This window comes from Eptesicus fuscus, chromosome 8, assembly GCF_027574615.1.
Source record: "Eptesicus fuscus isolate TK198812 chromosome 8, DD_ASM_mEF_20220401, whole genome shotgun sequence".
Lineage (NCBI taxonomy): Eukaryota > Metazoa > Chordata > Mammalia > Chiroptera > Vespertilionidae > Eptesicus > Eptesicus fuscus.
This window is the reverse complement of record NC_072480.1, coordinates 64,288,738-64,309,658: the sequence shown is the minus strand read 5'-3', so window position 1 is coordinate 64,309,658 and position 20,921 is coordinate 64,288,738. Positions and strand designations below refer to the sequence as shown.

At 38.6% G+C, this 20,921-nt stretch overlaps 2 protein-coding genes across 7 annotated transcripts in view; one reads left to right on the top strand and one right to left on the bottom strand.

Moving 5' to 3' along the window:
* UBAC2 (UBA domain containing 2) overlaps positions 1-20,921 on the bottom strand; it is a 195,448-nt gene that overhangs the window by 83,783 nt on the left and 90,744 nt on the right. The window lies entirely within an intron of this gene.
* GPR183 (G protein-coupled receptor 183) lies at positions 1,614-14,160 on the top strand. Of its 4 annotated transcripts, XM_054719899.1 has the most exons (4): positions 1,614-1,719; positions 4,759-4,921; positions 11,985-12,008; positions 12,474-14,160. In XM_054719899.1, exon 4 carries the CDS (start codon positions 12,490-12,492, stop codon positions 13,573-13,575), a length of 1,086 nt encoding a protein of 361 aa, XP_054575874.1. In that variant the 5' UTR covers positions 1,614-1,719; positions 4,759-4,921; positions 11,985-12,008; positions 12,474-12,489; the 3' UTR covers positions 13,576-14,160. The 4 variants fall into 4 exon arrangements, with proteins under 4 accessions (XP_054575874.1, XP_008142194.1, XP_054575876.1 ...); XM_008143972.3 differs by lacking the exon at positions 4,759-4,921; XM_054719901.1 differs by lacking the exon at positions 11,985-12,008.

Sequence of the window (20,921 nt, the reverse complement as noted above, 5' to 3'; positions counted from 1 at the left end):
TCATAAAATCTCCTCTTTCCCCTCATTGGATCTTTCTGAACTGGGAATTATCTTGTTGACCATTTTTATTTTATAGACTGTGGGGCAGAGGCCGAAAGAAATATTCTGTTTGACCAGACTGTCAAATTACAGGGGGAAAGTTAGGGAGAGGTGGGGGAGATAAGAGATCAATCAAAGGACTTGTATGCATTCATATAAGCATAACCAACGGATGCAAAACTCTGGGGGGTGAGGGCATATATGGGAGTGGGGTGGGGGGTGGCAATGGTAAGATATGTACACATATAATACCTTAATAAAAAAAATTGGGAAAAAAAAAAGAAATATTCTGTTTGACAAGGTTTCTCCACAGTTCTCAGCATTTTAGAGCTAGGAAGAACCTAATTAAGCTTCTAAATTGAATAATACCTCTGAGAGGTTATTTTGACAGATTCTTAAAATAAAAGGGCCTCTGAGGTCACAGAGCCACAAATTCCTACCAAATGATTCAATATTCTCTACAGAATCTTTCAAAATAGTCATCCAGATTATGCAAGCATCTACTGGTAAATAAGAAACAGCCTACTCCATGTTTTTATGATGCTAACTTTTGGGAACTAAACTCATATTTTGATTTGAAGATTGTCTCCAGTAGTTTCTTTTTATTGGCTTTCCTTCTCTGGAGTTAGGAAGACTGACATATGCAGCCTAAACCCTTTTCTACAAGACATCTTACAAATGCATGATAACAGCGATCACATCCCTTGCTAAGCCTAAACATTCTCAGTCTACTCAATCATTTCTCCTAAGACCTAGGATCCAGACCCCTCAGATCCCAGGCACGCTCTAAGTCATCTGTGCCCTTTGTAAAATGCGGCACCCAGAGCTGACTGAGAATGGCTAGATTGGTCCTGGATAAGTGTAAATATCACCTCTTTTGTTTTGAGTACTATATTTTACTTAATTTAGCTTACAGATAGATAGCCATGTTATACTGTTGATTTAAACAGTCAACTAAAACTAAGGTGGACAGCATAGGTCTCCTTTACCCTGTTCACAAGAGGCTGAATTTTAACTGCAAAATGCCCCCTTCAACTTTTCCCTTGTCATTCCTGTGTCCATGCAGCCACTGCTTCAGTCAAGTTAGCCTTCTGCCTAAAAACATTAACTAATCTCTGTATATATGCAAAAGAGCATCTTTCTCCCACTCACCACAAAAACTTGTTTCTTTCTCATAAGCTGTTGAGCAAATTTCTCATAAGCTTAGACAAAACTGTCAAAGTTGACATTCTTTCCCCCTTAAGACATTTAAAAACTCATAATTTTACACAGACTATAGATATAACATCACCAGTAACTATGATTCATTGATTTTCCTGATTAAGGTCTACTGCTTCAGTCTCTTTCACATAATTTTTTAAATACTTACATCTTTATAGAAAAATTTATAAAGTTCCATAGATATCAGCAATTCATAAATTCCAAGGGGTTTTTGGATAACTATTAAAAAAAAAATCACTAACAGAAAAATTTCACTTCCCATTTTTTTAAAAAAAGTGTACACGCACGCACACATGAGGCTAAGTTACTATGCTCAGTCACAGGGTGGCAGAAAAAAAGTCACCACCATAAAAGGATGTCTGCATAATCTCTCTGAGAACAACATGCCAAGGTTAACCTACTTCAGTTTGGTCAAATCCTGACTTCGACTGCACAGGGGCCCGAAAAAGTCACCGAGAGGTAAGTGCTACAAATTTTGCTTTTGCAACAAAATCTTTTGAGTTAAGAAAAACTTTGCAAGCCTACTTAAGGTACAGGTAAAGGGAAATAATCTATTCAATAACAAGCTATAAACATTTCTAGCTAAAAATGATTTATTAATATAGTTTAAACTCTCTAGTGACTGGCAGTTCTGATCAGCTAGTATTAAGCTAGGTGAAAGCAATGGATTGTGCCAGAAACATCTCTGCCAAAAAATAGGCTTACTTTGCATTTCTGTGTGAACTCACAATTACAAAAGAACAGTATCAAGTAAATATTGGCAAATAATGCCAAAACTTCAGGATGCTTTAATACGAAGGAAAAGGAGCAAAGCTATTTTAAGATAAGATATCCCTACGCTTAAATGTATTGTATATATAAAAGTTATTCAGCACAATTTAAAAGAAAAGAGTTGTAACATTTTACTATTTGGCCACATATCTACATACAAAAAGTCTTTTTTATATACTTCTATTATTTCTTTTGATATAAACTGATGTTTTTGGTTTATAAAAACATTTTACCAATTTACCCTCTGATCAGTGACAGTTTGGGCTTCACTGTTTCAACTCTAAATATAAACCATTAATCTGCTAAGTAAAAAAAAAAAAAAGAATATCTCTGTTGTTTGCTTTATATTCATTTGCTGATCAGTAAGGCTAAACATGCCTCCATATTTTTTTCTAAAACTTGTATGTGCTTAAAAAAAAAAATCACAAAACAATGAATTATATGCAGTGTTTTGCCAATATTTATGCCCAGGTTTGGAATGAAGGTAACAGGAACTTTTGACAAATATAAACTGTGAGGAAACTTCCTCCAAAGGAGGGTGTGGTTTTGAGTTTTCTTGGGGTGTCACTTTAAGCATAATATAATGCAATGGTTACGAGCCCAGCTCTGGAGTCAGGCTCAAACCTGAGCTGTGTGGCCTTGGGCAAGTCATCTGACATCTCTGGCACCAGTTGCTTCTTTTGTAAAATGTGGAGTAATACCATCGCCAAGTCCTTATAACACTGGCTCTCATACTAACTGCTAGGAAACTGTCTGCTATCACTATTCTTCCTCCTTCTGCCCATTCAACTGCTAAAGGATGACTCCAACAGGCAAAGTTTCCTTGCCCTATCACTTCTGTGAGAAGGATTTTTTGAACTTATTTTCAGGTCTTTATGGAATATTTTACACACAATCTGAATCTATGTATGGTTATAAATCTAACTGTGCTACTGTCTGGACTCTGCATTTGCTAGTATTATTTCAGTGCATGTTTTCTCTCTGGGGTTTAATTGTCCTTTGAACACAACACTGCAGAGAGCACACCACTCTGCAAAGCATCCTCACACACATGCTCACCTAACAAGTGGTGGTAGTGGTGGTAGTGGTAATTTCTTTATAAATTACTTTCAACTAGCTTCCGAGAACTTTTCAGTAATAACATGACCAGTCATTTAATGGAATAAATATTAACTCAGGTCACTGTATGACTTTCACTCAGTTATGTATTCCATAAGCATTTATGATATCTATTATAGGACAGTTCTGAAACACTCTATGGGATGAAAGTGTTGTATAAGATAAAGCCATCCTCCTTAAGAAGTTTACATTTTAATAAAGAGCTGAGCACCCAGTAAAGGAGTGTACAAACCATGCTGTTCTCCCTGCTACAGTTAAGGGCCTGCTGGAGCTGTAACAGGCCCTAGGGTGTGGTATGTGCTGAGGATGTGTAGTACCCCCAAGACTGTTCAGTTTCTTAGCCTCCCAAGAAGTCTGCAAAATATAGCCTTCAGCACAAGATGAGATAACGCATGCGAAAATCCTGTGTATACTGTAGAGCTAACAAAGATCCTTGTTGTGCCTTAAAAGCCCAAAGAGAAGAATAAAAACATTTTGTCAAATATCTGCAAATACTTTAAAAGTACTATAAAAATAAATTAATAACATAAAAGCTATCTTGAGTAGCCACCATTTTCTTTCAACAGAAATTTCAGTCCAAATGGCTTCATAGAAATATTGTTAAAAATAGTAAAATCTAAAATCATTTCTAAAACCTTTACTTATTTTAAAATATGCTACAAATTAATGAATTCCTTTATTTAAGTCAACTTATTCCCGCCCCCCCCCCGCCCCGCCCCTTCTTGTCTCCCTAGCCCTCCTCTTCTCTCCTGCGTTAAAGTTTTGAGATGTCTTCCTAGTTTACTTGTGTTCTACCAATAACATTAGGTCATCCTGGAAATAGGAGCCAGGAAGAAAATGTATGGCACTGAGCGTGATTACTGCAGCCAAACTGCCTGGATTGATTCTGACACTTAACAACTCCATCTTCACAGAAGTGCACTGTTTCATCCATTCAAACTGATCTGAGAAAGTTTTGTGAGGATTTATGTGAATATATGTAGAGTGCCCAGGGCAGTGCCTGCAGTAGTCTGTGCTTAATAACACTGGTTACTGTTATTAGTCAAGAGCTTACGTTAATCTAAAGAACCCTTGACTGAGGATCAAGAAAACTGGGGTTCTGCTATTCTTCTTTTTATTTTTTAATATTTTTTTTACTGATTTCAGAGAGGAAGGGAGATGGAGAGAGAGATAGAAACAATGATGAGAGAATCGTTGACCAGCTGTCTCCTGCACACCCCCTACTGGGGATCGAGCCCGCAATGCAGGCATGTGCCCTTGACCAGAATCGAACCCAGGACCCTTTAGTCCACAGGCCGACGCTCTATCTACTGAGCCAAACCAGCTAGGGAGCTATTCTTCTTTTTAAAAAATTGATTTTAGAGAGAGGAAGGAAGAGGGAGAGAGAGAAACACCGATGTGAGAGAGAAACATCAATCAGTTGCCCTCCGCGTGAGCCCCGACCAGGGATGGAACCCTCAACTTGGGTATGTGCCCTGACCCTTCAGTGCATGGGACAGCACTCCAACCAACCGAGCTGCACCAGCCAGGGCTAATGGGTATTTACTGAGCATCAATTATGGGTCAGCTAGAGAGACACCAAATTAACAATATGGTCTCTACTTATAGGACTTCACTGACCAGTGGGAAACAGAAAAAAAGAACCCAAACAACGCATGGTATTGCAGAACAGTGCCCTAGCAAGGATACCTGACTCTGCCTTTCTGCGGGTGCTGGGAGTGAGCAGGAGAGAATAAAATCAGAAAAGCTTCCAGGAGCAGCTGATTTTGAAGTAAGTCTTGAAGGAGAGCAGGAAGTAAGATTACACGACAGAGGAGTGGAGGCAACAAGACAGAAGGAAGAACGTCAGAAAGGCACAGAGTTGTGCGAGAATACAGGGCATCAAGGAATTTAGTGTGGCTGGAGCCAGGGCATCATAAGAGGGACGATGGCCAGAGACACAGTAGGAGAGGGAAGTGGAGCCCAATCATGAAGGAAAGTGTGTCACAACAGAAAGCTTTCCGTCCGCCACCTGAAGCACATTGTGGGAACTGCTGCAGTGGCTGCAAACAGCATGAGGGCTGCCTGAAGGCCAGCAGAGGTGGTGCGAGTCGTACACACAGGCAGAGGACAGACATAACCATGGGTGCAGAGGAGGGTCAGGAGGCTGCAGGCACAGGAAATGCTGGCTGATTGGAGATAGTGGGTGAGGGAGGACACAAGAGTCCTGGCCGCCTCCATGTCCCTGACTTGGCACCCGTACTGAGGGACCCCTAATTCTGTTTGTGCATAAAATAAGGATATTTAATGTTTCTAATTTCTATGAGATAATGGAGACAAAACCCAAAACTTGAAACTCCCTGGAACTTTAAGGAGAAAAGGTACATATTATTTCTAGAAACATTTTGGACTCAGAGGATAAAGATTATACAGACTCAGACCTTCACTCTAAAGAGCCTTTTTAAATCACACAGCTAGTTATCCTGCATACAGGTCAAATCATGCCTCATGGAAACAGTATTTGTCTTCCTTACACTGAAATGATTATGGTGGGATTCTTGTTTCTTACAGTTCCTAAATGTTATGTCATAGAATTCGAGTCCTTAGGATTACTACCTCCTTTATCTTCAACTTTGACAATTTTCATAGCAGCCTTGTCAGTACTAAAGTTACCGAAAGCCACACAAGGAATAAATAATCAGTGAAAGGTGAAAGAAAAATAGCTGGAACATGTGAAACCCTCGATGTGCAAGTGGGTGTTTAACCAAATAATTTAAATGTCAGGCACCTTTCACTGTCCCATCAATTCCAACGTGAATGTTTACAGAAGCTGGAATTGGTCTTCACTGAGTGTCCACTGAGCTCAGGACACTAGAGGCACAAAGAACTGCAGACTGGCGCCCACTGGCCTTGAAACAGTTCTCTGTGAATCGTCCTGTAGATGGGCCTCTGCAGACCCCAGAACCAGACCATGCTGTGGTGGCAGCTGGGTCACATTTCCACAAGCCAGAAAAAGTGAGCTCCAGGGAGGCAGGGCAGTGAGGTCCCTTCAAACACACTGACCAGGGACAACTCACGACTATAAACACTCGGGCACGTGTGAGGTTCCTTTCTGAGAAAGGACAGGCAGCTGCCAGTGGGTCACCTTTCTGAACAATATTCCCTATATCCTTCCAAAAAATGCATCTAGGACACAGTCTTAGCTATTAATGCAGGACCCAAAGCTGGTTAGGAAAAAAAAAATCACCTAATAGTGTAGAAAGGTTTATTTTACTAGGTTAACTGGGCTGTGTACTATTAAAGCAGGTGAGTAGCAGCGCTATGAATGTCAGTCCAACTCTGCCAAAGAAGTGAGTGCTAAGAGGCAGTGCCTGTGCTGGTCACAGCCTGTCTGTGCCCTGGGTTTCTTCCCCACCATCGGGAGTTAATATTTCCCACCTGTCTATTTCAGTTAGTCAACTAAAAAAAGATGAAAAAATAAATCATTGGTTCAGTGCTAGACCCCAGTATGTGTGACACTGGACTGAACGCCAACGTCCTGTTGGCTCAGCTTCAAGAACAAGGAGGCTTTGTCAAGTAATTGGCAAATACTTAGAAAACTAGGAAAAGAAGAAGCAGTGATTTCTTTCTTCCATGACTTATGTGTGTCTTCAAGGGCACCAGACAGGGCCTCAGCCTGCTGTCCTGATACATCTGTGCTGGCCTATTTCCTCAGTAGACAGAATCCATCTTATTCCAATAACTCTGAGCCTGTGTCAGCCCCCTCCTTTTCTAGGGATCTGATTGTTCCTCACTCTAGAATATTTCCCTCAATCTTATCTCTAAAATAGCCAAAGGACAGTTTATCAACAGAAATTGGAGAAAGAACTGGACCAAACACTCATTCTTTAACAATATTCAAATATAATTCATATATATATGTATATATATATCCACATTTCCGTGGCTCTCATGGTTGTTTTCGAAAGTGTGCTCCTGAACTTCCTCTTTGGTGCATGCCACTGTGGACACTTTGAGTCAGATCATCTCGATGTGTAAACATTCTTGAGCAGACTTCACCTTATAGAGAAATCACCTCCTATTTATTATCATTTCAGCATGACTTCACCCATTCAATTCATTGCTGAGGCCTGAATATAAACAAAATCACCAGAAGATTAACCCCTTTTCATTTAAGGTGTATGATTACTAAGAGAATAAATACTGGGGGTAATGGTGACTTTTCAGGAATCTTAAAGCAAAAATTAAAGCTGGTATTCTAGCACTTATGAAATCTTTGAATATAGTGAAGTTTTATTCTGTTTCTGCCACAAATAAAAGCTAAGGAAATAATTGCCAAGCAATTACTGGGATTGGGATTGCAGAAAGCTTCTATGTGTGCCCTGAGAAAAATCACAAAAAGGCTCCAAGTTGGTGTCTAGGGTAAATATTTCCAGAGTACAGGTTACATTAGAGCTTAGACACTTTTCTTAACTATTAATGAATGAGTTGGGGGGAGGGGGCTTTTATTTTTTCTTTTCTGTGGCTAAAAAAACTTGCCAGTTCATGTCAACATGTCCGGTTATGCAAAAATGAGATGATAGTGTCTTAAGAAATATTAGCTACTCTATTAGTAATGAACTCAACTCTAGAGAAAAACATACACAGGCAGCTTCCAAAAACATAAGTAAAAATACTTTGGAGGGTATTTCCCTGTGGAATAACTTGTTTTATGCATGTTTGGATAACAGTAAGTGAAAGGATTAATATTGTATTACAGAGACAATCCTGAGATGGTTTCCTTTGCTTATTAACAAAAGTGGCAGAGATTGTTGCCAGAGTACCTGCCAGGTACTTTAATTTTAGGAGAAAAGGTGTTCCTCTGGTGGAACCTGAATTAAGGACCCACATTTCATGCAGCCCAGTTACTATGAGTGCCTTCAGGGTAAAGATTGCAGTCCTTATTTATGTCCCTCGGGGTGGGGCATTAAGGATAGCTTAGGGACCACGCATATGTTCTCACTAGAAAGCATTATGAGGAAATTATAATCCTCAAAGTATTCTAAGGAAAAAATACCTAGAACAAACACTTCGTGCTTTTCTCTATGCCATAAAATGACAAGCAATAGTATTTTTAAGTACAACTTGGTATATCTACCCTAAATAACATGTCAGAAGCTGTTGCCTAATAATTATGAAAATGTGAAATACTTAAAATATATTCTAAAGTAAATAAGAGAAAGGAAGTTAGTTAGTTAGTTATAAATAAAAGAGGAATGGCTAAAAGGGGGATTTGCAATCCAAAGGCTGGTAAAGGAGCACTGTAATGAAAAGAGCAAGCAGAACCCTGGTGTGTGTGAGAAGAAACCACAGCAGAGAATATTGAGATAACACCTCATACAGATAATAGCACATTCCAAATATCATACATTCATCTTTCAGTTTTAGGCCCTCGGATATTAAAAGATATCATATCTGTATTTCCAGGACCTCACATATAAAGGCATTAAAAACAATTATTGATGAACAAAAAAATGGAGTAAAGTCAAGGTTCAGGAAAGTAATCCTGAATTCTAAGATGATTAAAGAAAAGTATAAAATAATGTCTCTGAGGGAAGATGATAATAAATTGGGAATGACTGATATAAGAATAGGATAACAATAGTCAAATACATGAAAAGATTTTTCTGTCAATTTGGAAAAGATAAAATTAACTAAAACTATAGCATTAATAATATAGATAGATGTAAGCAAGAAATAAAGTAGTATACTAGAGTTGTTGACTAATGAAATCAACCTTTAACAGGTTACTAAATATCCAAATAAACGTATTTCAAAACAGCCTACATTCTTCTTTACCTAAGAGCATTTCTGAAGCATGACATTTACATGACCAAACTATGCAAGGCCTTTCTTTGATTGACATAGGACTAGGGTGGGTAGCACAAGACTCCTCAATGGTCTTCCATTACAGTTCTATAATGTGGTGTCCACAGGTCTGGCTTCCCATTTGGAAAGTCACCTCACATCGAAGTGGGAGCCCTGTTGTCCTGAGGAAGAATCATTCCCCTACTCAGGAGAAGCTGGGCCACGTGGTGCCAGGCTGTTAATTTACCCGTAAAGATAGCCTGAAAGCCTAGGCCACTTTGAAGGCACAAACTCTCAGCATTTCCAGGGCAGGATGAATGAGCTGACCCTGCCAAGGATGGGAGAGGGTGCAGGCTGGGCTGAGGGACACCTCCCCCCCCCCCCCCCCCGCCCCATGCACAAATTTCGTGCACTGGGCCTCTAGTCTCTATAATAATAATCACATGGAGAATGATCAGACTCCCAATGTATTTTTTCCCCATTATGTATTTTAAAAAGCAGTTCCCATGAATGTGTTTGGAAATATTTCTCAAAATAACATGTATCTATTGAGATTTTCAGAAAGCATTTTTTTTTTTTCATAGAAAGTAGAAAAATAAAAGAAGCTCTTGTTGCTGTTCCTAAGATGCAGCCTTTGCCTGGAATTTTCCTTTCTCCCTCGTGTCCAGTCTCAGTTCTTGGAAAGTTACTTCTCACATGAACTGGACAAAGCTTTTTGCTTTTTTTCTACATTTATTCCACAATTGTCATTCCCATGACTTCCTTTTCAAGAATCACTTGACCTTTTTCTATACAAAATACAAAGTCCATATTTATTGTCGGTTTTTTTTGTTTTATTTTCCATTTCATTAATTTCTGCAATTATTTTTATTTGTTTTTACCTTCTTTGGGCAAACTCAGTTCCTTTCTAGTTTCTTGAGCTATATATTTAACTAACCTATTTCAACCTTTTAAAAATAAATACATTCAAGGCTTTGCATTCATCTTCAATGAACTCTTTAGCCACATCCCTCAGTTTTGGCATGTAGCATTTTTGTCATTTAGTACTAAGACTTCAAAATTTGCATTGTGATTTCTTAACCCAGGCATTCCTTAAAAATATATTTTTTAGATTCCAGATTTATCCTTTATCTTTTTAATGTGGATTTATAATTTAGTTACACAGGAATCACAGAAAATGTGAGCTGCCAGATGATGCTTTTTCTGGAAGTTCTGAGATATCTCTGATGACCTTGTAACATAGTCATATTTGCAAATAATGGTCTTGAGCCTTCAGCACAAATTCTGTTAGCTTTGAAGTCATGTGGGTAAAGCTACGTCCATAATCTCTTTTTTATCTGGGATATTTGTTTTTTTGTTAATCCTCACCTGAGGATATTTTGCCTTTTTTTTTTCTTTTAGAGAGAGAGTGGAAGGGAGAGGGAGAGACACGGAAAGAGAAACATCAATGTGAGAGAGATACATTGATTAGTTGCCTCCTGCACGTACCCCAGCCAGGGCCGGGAATAGAGCCTGAAACCAAGGTACGTGCCCTTGACTGGAATCGATCCTGGGACCCTTCAGTCTGTGGGCCAACACTCTATCCACTGAGCCAAACTGGCTAGGGCTTATCTGGCATATTCTAGTTAAAATCTCGCATTAAGTTTGTGAATTTGCCAATTTCTCCTTTAAATTCTGTCAAATTTTGTTGTTACATGCACAATCATGATTATTTTTATGTTCTTTGTAAATTATTCTTTTAACTTTTGTAGTGACCTTCTTTATCCCTATTAATATTGAATGTGCTTTGGATTCTATGTTTTCTGATGTTAATATTGCTACTCTAGCTTTTCACACTATTTGGTACCTGTTCTGCCAAGCCTTTCTGAATCACTTTGAGTTATATCTCTTCTAAGTAGTATAGACCTGGATTTTTAAAAATCCAAACTGATAGTCGCTGTCTTTCAATGTATAAGTCCAACCCATTTAAATTTGCTGTGGCACATTTCTACCCTCTTATTTTGTGTTTTCTATTATTCTCATTCTATCCTTTCCCCCGCAAAATCCCCTTTCCTGTCTTCTGTTGATTGATAAGTCCTACTTCCATTTCTGTTCCCTTTTAGTTTAGGTTGTATTTCCATATTTTAACGATTAACCTATCAACACTGTATTTAATGCACACCTGTAACAATAGTGCAATCCTCTGGTAACCCTGGCTGTCCATTAGAATCACTGTTTTAAGATTGTTAAAAATAACTTAGCAGAGATCCAATTCATTTAATACCACAGTCAGAGAAGCAGATTTGCAGTCAGTGCCTTGGTAAGGCTAGGGAGAGTCCTTTTCCTTTAACACAGAGAATCATCATCACTAAATACACTGAAAATTCCCCTTAACTTTGTGTGACTTTCAGATAAGATTCATGCACATAGATAGTCCTACCAGAAAATTATTTTTCATCTAAAAATAACTTCACAGAACTTATTGCCCAACTCTTCCTTAGTTTTATCAAAGCCTAACCTCACACACAGAGTTTTATTATAGGAATTTTTTATTCTTCAACTTAGGACCTGAAATTTCATCCTAACATTATTTATAATAAGCATTGGAAATAATCCAAATGTTCATCAAGGGAATAGCTAAGCAAATTATACTGTAGAATACACATCAAATATCTACATAAAATTTACACATATGACAGACAAACAGATTATACTGATCCAGGAACATATTAAGTGAATAAAGCAGAACACAAAATACCACATATGTAATGCTTGCTACTATGTGTGAATGAAAGAATGTATACTACATGCATCATTGGGGTACCTAAGAAATAATACAGTTTAAAATTAATTTGAAAATTGTCCCTTGAAGCAGCTTAAGTTTTTCCTCTTTCTTTTCCTTTTCTTCTTTTTGGTCAGTTTTCTCATGTTTGTTGTGGTCATCTTCATCATCATCATCATCTTTTTCTTTAAGAAATTTAACTTTCAGTTCCTAACAAAACCTTGTCTTGTTTCTCATACTTTTTTAGGTTAACACAAATCAGATCACTGTGGTAAGTTCACATTTCACTACATAAATGTGTGACTGATTTCATTTCCTGGCAGTGATATGCACTTGGGGGGAAGTCCATTAAAAGCAGCGTTTTATGCTTGTCTGAAATGTGGGGTGCTTTACATGAATTTATTCTTAACTAGACAATGATTCACAAAAAGAAGGGGAAAGTTCTGCCTAAAAACTTACTGCACTCCCTCTTGTCACAAAAAAGAAATTTGTCCTATTTAAATGATTCTAGTTCCTTTCCCAGGGCTTTGCCAAAATCACCAAATTGTGATGTAAAAACATGAATCTTATTCTGTTCTTCCTGTTACTATATATGTAACCATATTACCCATCATAGATTTTTTTTAAAGTATATGAATCTTAAAAATTTTAAGTTAGATCTATAAAAGGTAGTTTATATTGCTTTGAGTTAAATCTGCTTTTCATTAGACTTATCCTTCTTGTTTTTTTCCTACAGACCTTGAACACTGCTGATGGATATAAAAATGGACACCAATTTTACTACTCCCTTTACAACTCCGCCGGAAAATGACTGTGACCTCTATGCACACCACAACACAGCCAGGATAGTAATGCCTCTGCATTACAGCATTGTCTTTGTAATTGGGCTCGTGGGAAACTTGTTGGCCTTGGTTGTCATTGTTCAAAACAGGAAGAAAATCAACTCTACCACCCTATATTCAACAAATCTGGTAATTTCTGATATACTTTTCACCACTGCTTTGCCTACGCGGATAGCCTACTATGCCCTAGGCTTTGACTGGAGAATCGGCGAGGCCCTGTGTAGGATAACTGCTCTTGTGTTTTACATCAATACATATGCAGGTGTCAATTTCATGACCTGCCTGAGCATTGACCGGTTCTTTGCCGTGGTGCACCCTCTGCGATACAATAAGATGAAAAGAATTGAACATGCAAAATGTATTTGCATATTTGTCTGGATTCTAGTATTTGCTCAAACACTCCCACTACTCATAAAATCTATGTCAAAGCAGGAAAATGAAAGGACAACATGCATGGAATACCCAAACTTTGAAGAAACAAAATCTCTTCCCTGGATTCTGCTTGGTGCATGTTTCATAGGATATGTGCTTCCACTCATAATTATTCTCATCTGCTATTCTCAAATCTGTTGCAAACTCTTTAAAACTGCCAAACAAAACCCACTAGCTGAGAAGTCTGGTATAAACAAAAAGGCTCTGAACACAATAATTTTTATAATTGTTGTGTTTATTCTCTGTTTCACACCTTACCATGTAGCAATTATTCAGCACATGATTAAAAAGCTTCGTTTTCCTGATCTCCTGGAATGTAGCCAAAGACAGTCATTCCAGATTTCTCTGCACTTTACTGTATGCCTGATGAACTTTAATTGCTGCATGGACCCTTTTATATATTTCTTTGCATGTAAAGGGTACAAGAGAAAGATTATGAAGATGCTTAAACGTCAAGTCAGTGTATCAATTTCCAGTGCTGTGAAGTCAGCCCCTGAAGAAAATTCACGCGAAATGACAGAAACTCAAATTATGATACATTCCAAGTCTTTAAATGAAAAATAAAAGGGAATTAAATCTTGGATTTATAGCAAAGTAAACTGTATGACAAACTTTGCATGACTTTTTTTATAAAGCAAAATGATTATTCAACTTCCAATTAGGATTCTTCCAAATTCCTTTCTTTGGGCACTATTTCCCACCTTCATCTTGGAAGTAAACTCAAGTTTTTTACACTCAAGAGAACGACATAAAGCTAAGATCTAATTTGTAAATGGAATGTAATACCAAAAGGAAAGCTATTTTAATAACTCTCAGTATAAAAGAGAGTTTTATGTAAATGAAAAATTTAATCATTAACATTTCCTGCCAACAATTTGGCAAAAGAAAAAAGACTGTTAAGATTGTATATTGCCAGTGTAAAAATGTTAATATTGTAATATATTTCTTTTTTTGATAATGTATTTTTTCAATCCATGTTTTGTTTTATTCTAAGACTTTATTTCCTCAACACAGCTTTTTGTTTTGTTTTGTTCTGAGTCATAAAATTTTATTTCAAAAAACTCTTTTGGAATAAAGAACAGGATTCTACAAAATTATGAGTATGCTCTTCAATGGTCACTGTCAACTAACATCAGGAGTTACAAGAACACTATAATTTAGCAGTAGATAGATTTGGAAAGCATCATTGTAGTTAGTGCATGACGATGCTGACGGAGGCAATGAAAGTATTGAGCTCTTCCTCCAGACAGCCCGATAGTGTTTAAGGGCCAATGCTCAGGAATATGACTAGGGGTCTATGTGGAGGTACTAACTGGGAAGAGGGTCCACTTGCTAAATTCTTCTTGGGAATAAAAAAATATATACAAATATACTTGGTTTTTCTTGTGTATCTAGGGGATCATTTCTCTTTTTTATTCATAGATACCCTGTGCTTTTCAGTGGTCTGGGTTACCAGAAAGGGCAGGAAGGATGAGCAGCAGGTGGTGGTAGAGTTGCTGCTTGCCTAAAAAAGATAGGGAGTAAAATGCAAAATTATAATCACAGACTTCCCAGGATTCTTTGCAAGGTTATACTGTATATTTGCTCAAGTGAGTAGCTTAGTATGAGTAGCATGACCTTTGCAAGTATAGTCACGCTGTCTGCCAGCTCAAATTTGTTTCACTCAATCCTGAACTACTGCAATACAGTATCTGTGTTGGCAATGACATCAATTTTGGTAATGGAACACAAAGAAATTAAATGCTGTATTATGAGTCATACTTTAAATTTTTATTAGGTTTTATATCCTGAAAATATTTTAAGTTCTTATCTTACTCATTTTCAATTTTTAACCTGTAAGAAAATTAATCTTAATGGTTGATTCAACACCATTTGCTGAATACTTTCAGATTTGTATTGCATTAACTTCACAAAGAGCTACCTGACCTTATAGCCACTGACAAAAACAGACACTGATCTTTGAAACGCTTTATGGAGACAGGTGAGACCACATGGATGGAAGTCAGAATCTTAGGGCCTTTCTTTCATCTGTAAACTTTCCCAAGTGAAAGAGAAGAAAGAGCAACACATTACATTTTTATGCATGCAGTCATCTGAGTTGGGTCCCCAAAGAAAAACATAGTGAAAGCTACTGAAGGAAAACCAGAAATAAAGCTTCCTTAATTCCAGAGTATCTTTATGATACACCCATTCTATGGCTACATTTGAGCATACACTATTGTATGTATGAGCCAACAAGCTGCTTCATAGCAGATGAAAGAGTCCTCTCAGTGCTAATGGGGTCAATTCTTAAGATCCTTGAAACATAAAAGTAAGTACCTATGTCACTTGATAAAGGAATTATGTATTCTTTTATCTGTTTAGTTTTCTTCCTTCTTTCTCCACTATACCACACATCTATAGAAATGACTTTATCCAATCATCAGTAGCCATATTACCAAAATGGTAAATTGTAACCTATCTCCAACTAATCTTTTTTTTTAAGTCTATGCTCCAGTGACATGCAGCTATTCACTCTCCTTCAAAAGGCCCATACTGCCTATTTCATTCATGAAGCCACTGTTCATACATGGTCTTGGGGCACCTTCCCATTATCTTGTATAATTAGTAGGCTTTACATTTATTTCCTGTGCATTTCCCTCACAAATAGGTAATGTAAACTAGGAGAACAGGAACAGTGCTGTATAATTTTTGTATTCTGTTACAGAACAAAGGAAGTGGCCTTATTTGAAAATCACATCACCGTAAGTATTTTCTATATGAATCAGGTGATATATTATTAACAACTTTAAAAATAATAAGTAGCTAGAAAAACTTACCTACGCAAACTGATAGTTATATGGCATTTAACCATATTTACCTCTTTCATAATTGTATGTTTATTTCCAAAAGGCTCATTTGGTTAATTTTTTTTTAAAAAAAAACCTCAAAGCTATTTAGGTTAGCTATTATTGATGCTTCAGTGGTAGCACAGAATAGTAAAGATAGTATGGGATAGTACAGATAGTAAATGTTATATGTTAGAAATGGTATCAGGTATATATGAAGAGCTCAATAATTTACAAAATAGTCCATACATTATATGATGTCTTCCTTTAAACAATCCTGTGAAACAGGACGAGTAGATGGTATCGGCCACACTTTATAAATAAACCTAAGAAAAGGCACCTGGTAAATTAGAGGCAGCATAAGGAATGTAACCCTAACTCCAGAAAGAAGGCAGAACTGAATCACATAGACCAAAAAAGTATTAGAAGGTTTGTTTCATTATATACCAGCAGATAATCTATCCTTAAATAGGACAAATAACCAACAGTAGGTAGATTATAAACTCAGCTAGGCTGTGGGTTTGTGAGGATGACGATGTTGTCTGTTATATACACAGCATGACACACAGAACCTGGCACACAGAAGCTTCTCAAATATCCATCTCATCAGACAGCACCTGTTTTGTACTATTACTAACAATATTCTAAACTCCTACTGAAATATCTGAAGTTCTTCATTTCTCAATGAAGTGAAAAGAAACTCTGTAAATGCTTAATTATATGTTAGAGCATATGTTATCCTCTAAGACCCTGCAATTTAAACTAGACCTATTAAAAGATAGAGCTAACCGCCCAACAAGTAGATACAGAAATATGTTTTGCTTGGAAATAATTTTATATTTCAAGAGGCAAAAGGCAGTGACGCCCACCAATCAGTAAAAAGAATCAGACAATTTTAAAAGGGGAAGCGTCATTCTTAAATTAGCCTTTAAAATGGTCTATTCTGGTCACTTTTACGCCCATTGTAATTTGTTATTCTTTGCAAAGCTAAAAACATTTGCTCATTGACTATTCAGGTAAGAGTGAAAAAATGGAAGGCTGATCTGTGACAAGTCCCATTCTTCTGAATCCAGGGAGGACTAAATGCGCTCTGAGAACTGCTGCCAATGGAAGTCTGTTTTACATAGAACTCTGAAAAACTGATCACTTGAAAGATAATCCCCAAATTTCTTTTCAAATAAAAACTCAATTAGCTAAGAAGGAACAATTATTATCCATTTACTACATTCCACTTTTTGGAACACTTGACAGGTATTATCTCATTTAATACTCACCACTTTAAGAGATGGGTACAATTATCTCCATTTTGCTGATGAGGAAACTAGAGTGCCAGGCCACATGCAGAGGTGGAGTCAGGAATTAAATCCAAACCATCTGACCCAGTGCCTGTAGCCTGACTTGGAAAAGGAGGGTGTCACCACATCTAGAAACACGTCCATTACGAGGTGGCTGTATTCCTCTACTTGCTGTGGCCTCCTCTGCCTTGGACATTTCCCATCACCACACTGGAACTTCAGCTCATCTTCTTTCCCCATGGGGACCCCCTCAATTCTTTGCAAACTCAAGCTTCTTTCTCTCAGTCACCCACACCTGACCATCCTCTCTCATCCATGGTATTTAGCCAGTGAATCTTACTTGGGTTTTCTCCTCTTGCACTCTCTCTTGCCCATCTTTTTCTTTGCCCAATATCATCATCCTAGTCCAGATGCTGGTGTCACAGACATATTACTACAACTTCTTTCCCACGTGCCCCCTCAACTAGAGTCAGGAATGTTTGCCTTCCTATCAGAGGCTATAGTGGAAGCAAGCAGATTAATGATAATCCTACATAATAAAGCAGTGGTATGCAAATTGACCATCATTCCAACACACAAGGTGGCCACCCCCATGTGAACACAAGATGGCTGCCACAAGATGGCCGGCAGGTGAGGGTAGTTGTGGGCGATCAGGCCTGCAGGGGAGGACAGTGGGGGCGACCAGGCCAGCAGGGAAGGGCAGTTGGGGGTGACCAGGCCTGTAGAGGAAGGCAGTTGGGGGTGACCAGGCCTGCAGGGGAGTACAGTTGGGGGCGACCAGGCCTGCAGGGGAGGGCAGTTGGGGGTGACCAGGCCTGCAGGGGAGGGCAGTTGGGGGTGACCAGGCCTGCAGAGGAGGGCAGTTGGGGGTGACCAGGCCTGCAGGGGAGGGTAGTTGGGGGTGACCAGGCCAGCAGGGGAGGGCAGTTAGGGGCAATTGGGCTGGCAGGGGAGCAGTTAGACATCAATCAGGTTGGCAGGGGAGAGGTTAGGGGGTGATCAGGCTGGCAGGCAGAAGTGGTTAGGGGCAATCAGGCAGGCAGGCAGGCGAGCGCTTGGGAGCCAGCAGTCCTAGATTGTGAGAGGGATGTCCGACTGCCTGTTTAGGCCCGACTGCCCGGGATTGGGCCTAAACAGGCAGTTGGACATCCCTCGAGGGGTCCCAGATTGGAGAGGGTGCAGGCTGGGCTGAGGGACACACTCCCCCCATGCATGAATTTCGTGCACCAGGCCTCTAGTAACAATAATAAATGCTTGCTAACAATTACATGGTACAGTGCTCTAACACATGTGTGTGTGTGTGTGTGTGTGTGTGTGTGTGTGTGTGTGTTTGCTCACTCAAGCCTCACAACTCACAATAATTCTGTGAGACTCTTTCCATTACGATTCATGTTATAGATGAGAAAATTATTCCCCAGCAAAGTTGAGTAACTTGCCCAAGGTCATCCAGCTAGTAAGAGGGAGAGCCCGACCCTAGACTCTGGCAATTCCAGGGTCTACACTTTTAGTCATTATATCTCTTAAACAAGTAGAATTTATACCCAGTTCCTCAGAGAGCCTTGGAAGAGACACTGCTCACTGAATACTCTCACTTGAGGGGCATGTGTGACTACTTTTGGCCAGTGGGTGGGAGCAAAAGTGACATGCCACTTTTAGGCTGAAACATTAGAGAGCAGTGAGGAATATTCTATCCCGCTTTTCTCTCCTGCCATAGTGACCAGATATGTTCTAGGACCTTTGTTAGTATAGGTCCTTGAATGAGTAAATGGAGAATTCCCCACGCCTGCATCCCATCCACCTGTGTTAGTTAAGTAGTGCAAACAAGAAATACACTTATGCAGCAATTTTCAACTGGTGTGCTGCAAGAATTTTTATTTAATGTTATTTAATTTTTCCTTTTATTGAATTTATTGGGGTGACACTGGTTAACAAAATCATACAGGTTTCAGATGCACAATTCTACAGCACATCATCTGTATACTGTAGTGTGTGTTCATCATCCCAAGTCAAGTCTCCATTCATCCATCACCTTCCCCTACTCCCCACCCTCTGGCAATCACCACACTGTTGTCCATGTCCATTAATTTTTCTTGTTTTTTCTTTTTTGCTCAGTATCTCCAACCCCTCACCCAGCACCACTCACCCCCACCCCTGACAGTTGTCAGCCTGCTCTCTATCTATAAGTCTGTCTCTATTTTGCTTGTTAGTTCATTTTATTCATTAGATTCTACATATGAGTAAAATCATATGGTACTTGTCTTTCTCGGAATGGCTTATTTCACTTAGCATAATGCTCTCCAGGTCCATCCATGCTGTTGCAAAAAGTAACATTTCCTTCTTTCTTATTTATTATTTATTTTTAAATATATTGTTATTGATTTCAGAGAAGAAGGGAAATGGAGAGAGAGAGATAGAAACATCAATGATGAGAGAGAATCATTGATTGGCTGCCTCCTGCATACCCCACACTGAGGATCGAGCCCGCAACCTAGGCATGAGCCAGTTCAAACCATGACCTCCTGGTTCCTAAGTCTACGCTCAACTACTGAGCCAGGCTAGCCAGGCTCTTTTTTTACAGCCAAGCAGTATTCCATTGTGTCAATGTACCACAGCTTTTTTTTATCCACTCATCTACTGATGGGCATTTGGGTTGCTTCCAAATCTTGGCTATTGTAAATAATACTGTAATGAACATAGAGGTGCATATATTCTTCCAAATTAGTGTTTTAGGTTTTTTCACATATTCTTTAAAACATGCAATACCTCCCTAACCGGTTTGCCGGTCAAGGGCATGTACCTTGGTTGTGGGCACATCCCCAATGGGGGGTATGCAGGAGGCAGCTGATTGATGTTTCTAACTCTCTATCCCTCTCCCTTCCTCTCCGTAAAAAATCAATAGAATATATTTAAAAAAATAAAATAAAACATGCAATACCTAACTGTTTAGTCAGGAGCACTGACTTCTTTTCTCTTAGACTGTCAAATAAAATTATGACAACCAGTAGCCATCTGATATGAATGAATGAATGAATCAAAATTATACTTTTTTTTGTCAAATTGGCAACAAATATATTTTTTGATGTGCCGCAGAATTTTAGTTATTAGTTTATGTGTGCTATGAGATGAAAAAGGTTGAAAATCGCTGCACTTATGTATTCAGCCACTGAGATTTCAGGATTAATTTGTGGCTACAACATAAGCTAGCCTTCTGATTAATAAAGTGTTTAACCTACTTAGAATGAAACAGACCAATGCACACAGTGTAAGAAAAGAAAAATGCAGACACTATACAGTTCTCCTGGCAAACAAACACATCTTCCTTAATCCCACTTTCATTGTGTCATTTCATGCTCAAGGATTGAGAATAGTTCCCCATGTTCTACCACATGAAGTCCGAGTTCCTCTCCTATACTTTCAAGCTCTTGCCACCCAATTTCCCCCCATTGCCCAACATGCACTGTTCAAATTAGCCTAGTTGGTTTTGTCTCTGTCCCATGAATATAACAAATATTTGGTTCTCACTACTTCCTCCATTTATTTTTTACACTCACATCCTAATCGTACCTCTTTCTTTAATTCTTTGACTATTCAAAGCCACTTGTCTTTCTTTCCTCAACTTACTTGGCTTTTATACAGTTTTAACTTTAGAATTATATTATCTTACAACAAAGGAAAAGACACACTGGCCTGAAAACCTGTGGCCTGGTTCTGGTTTGAAGGCTAGTCAGCTACATCACCTCTGTTCAGTCTTTTAGCCTTCCTACATTTGTGGGGTTTATTTTTTTAA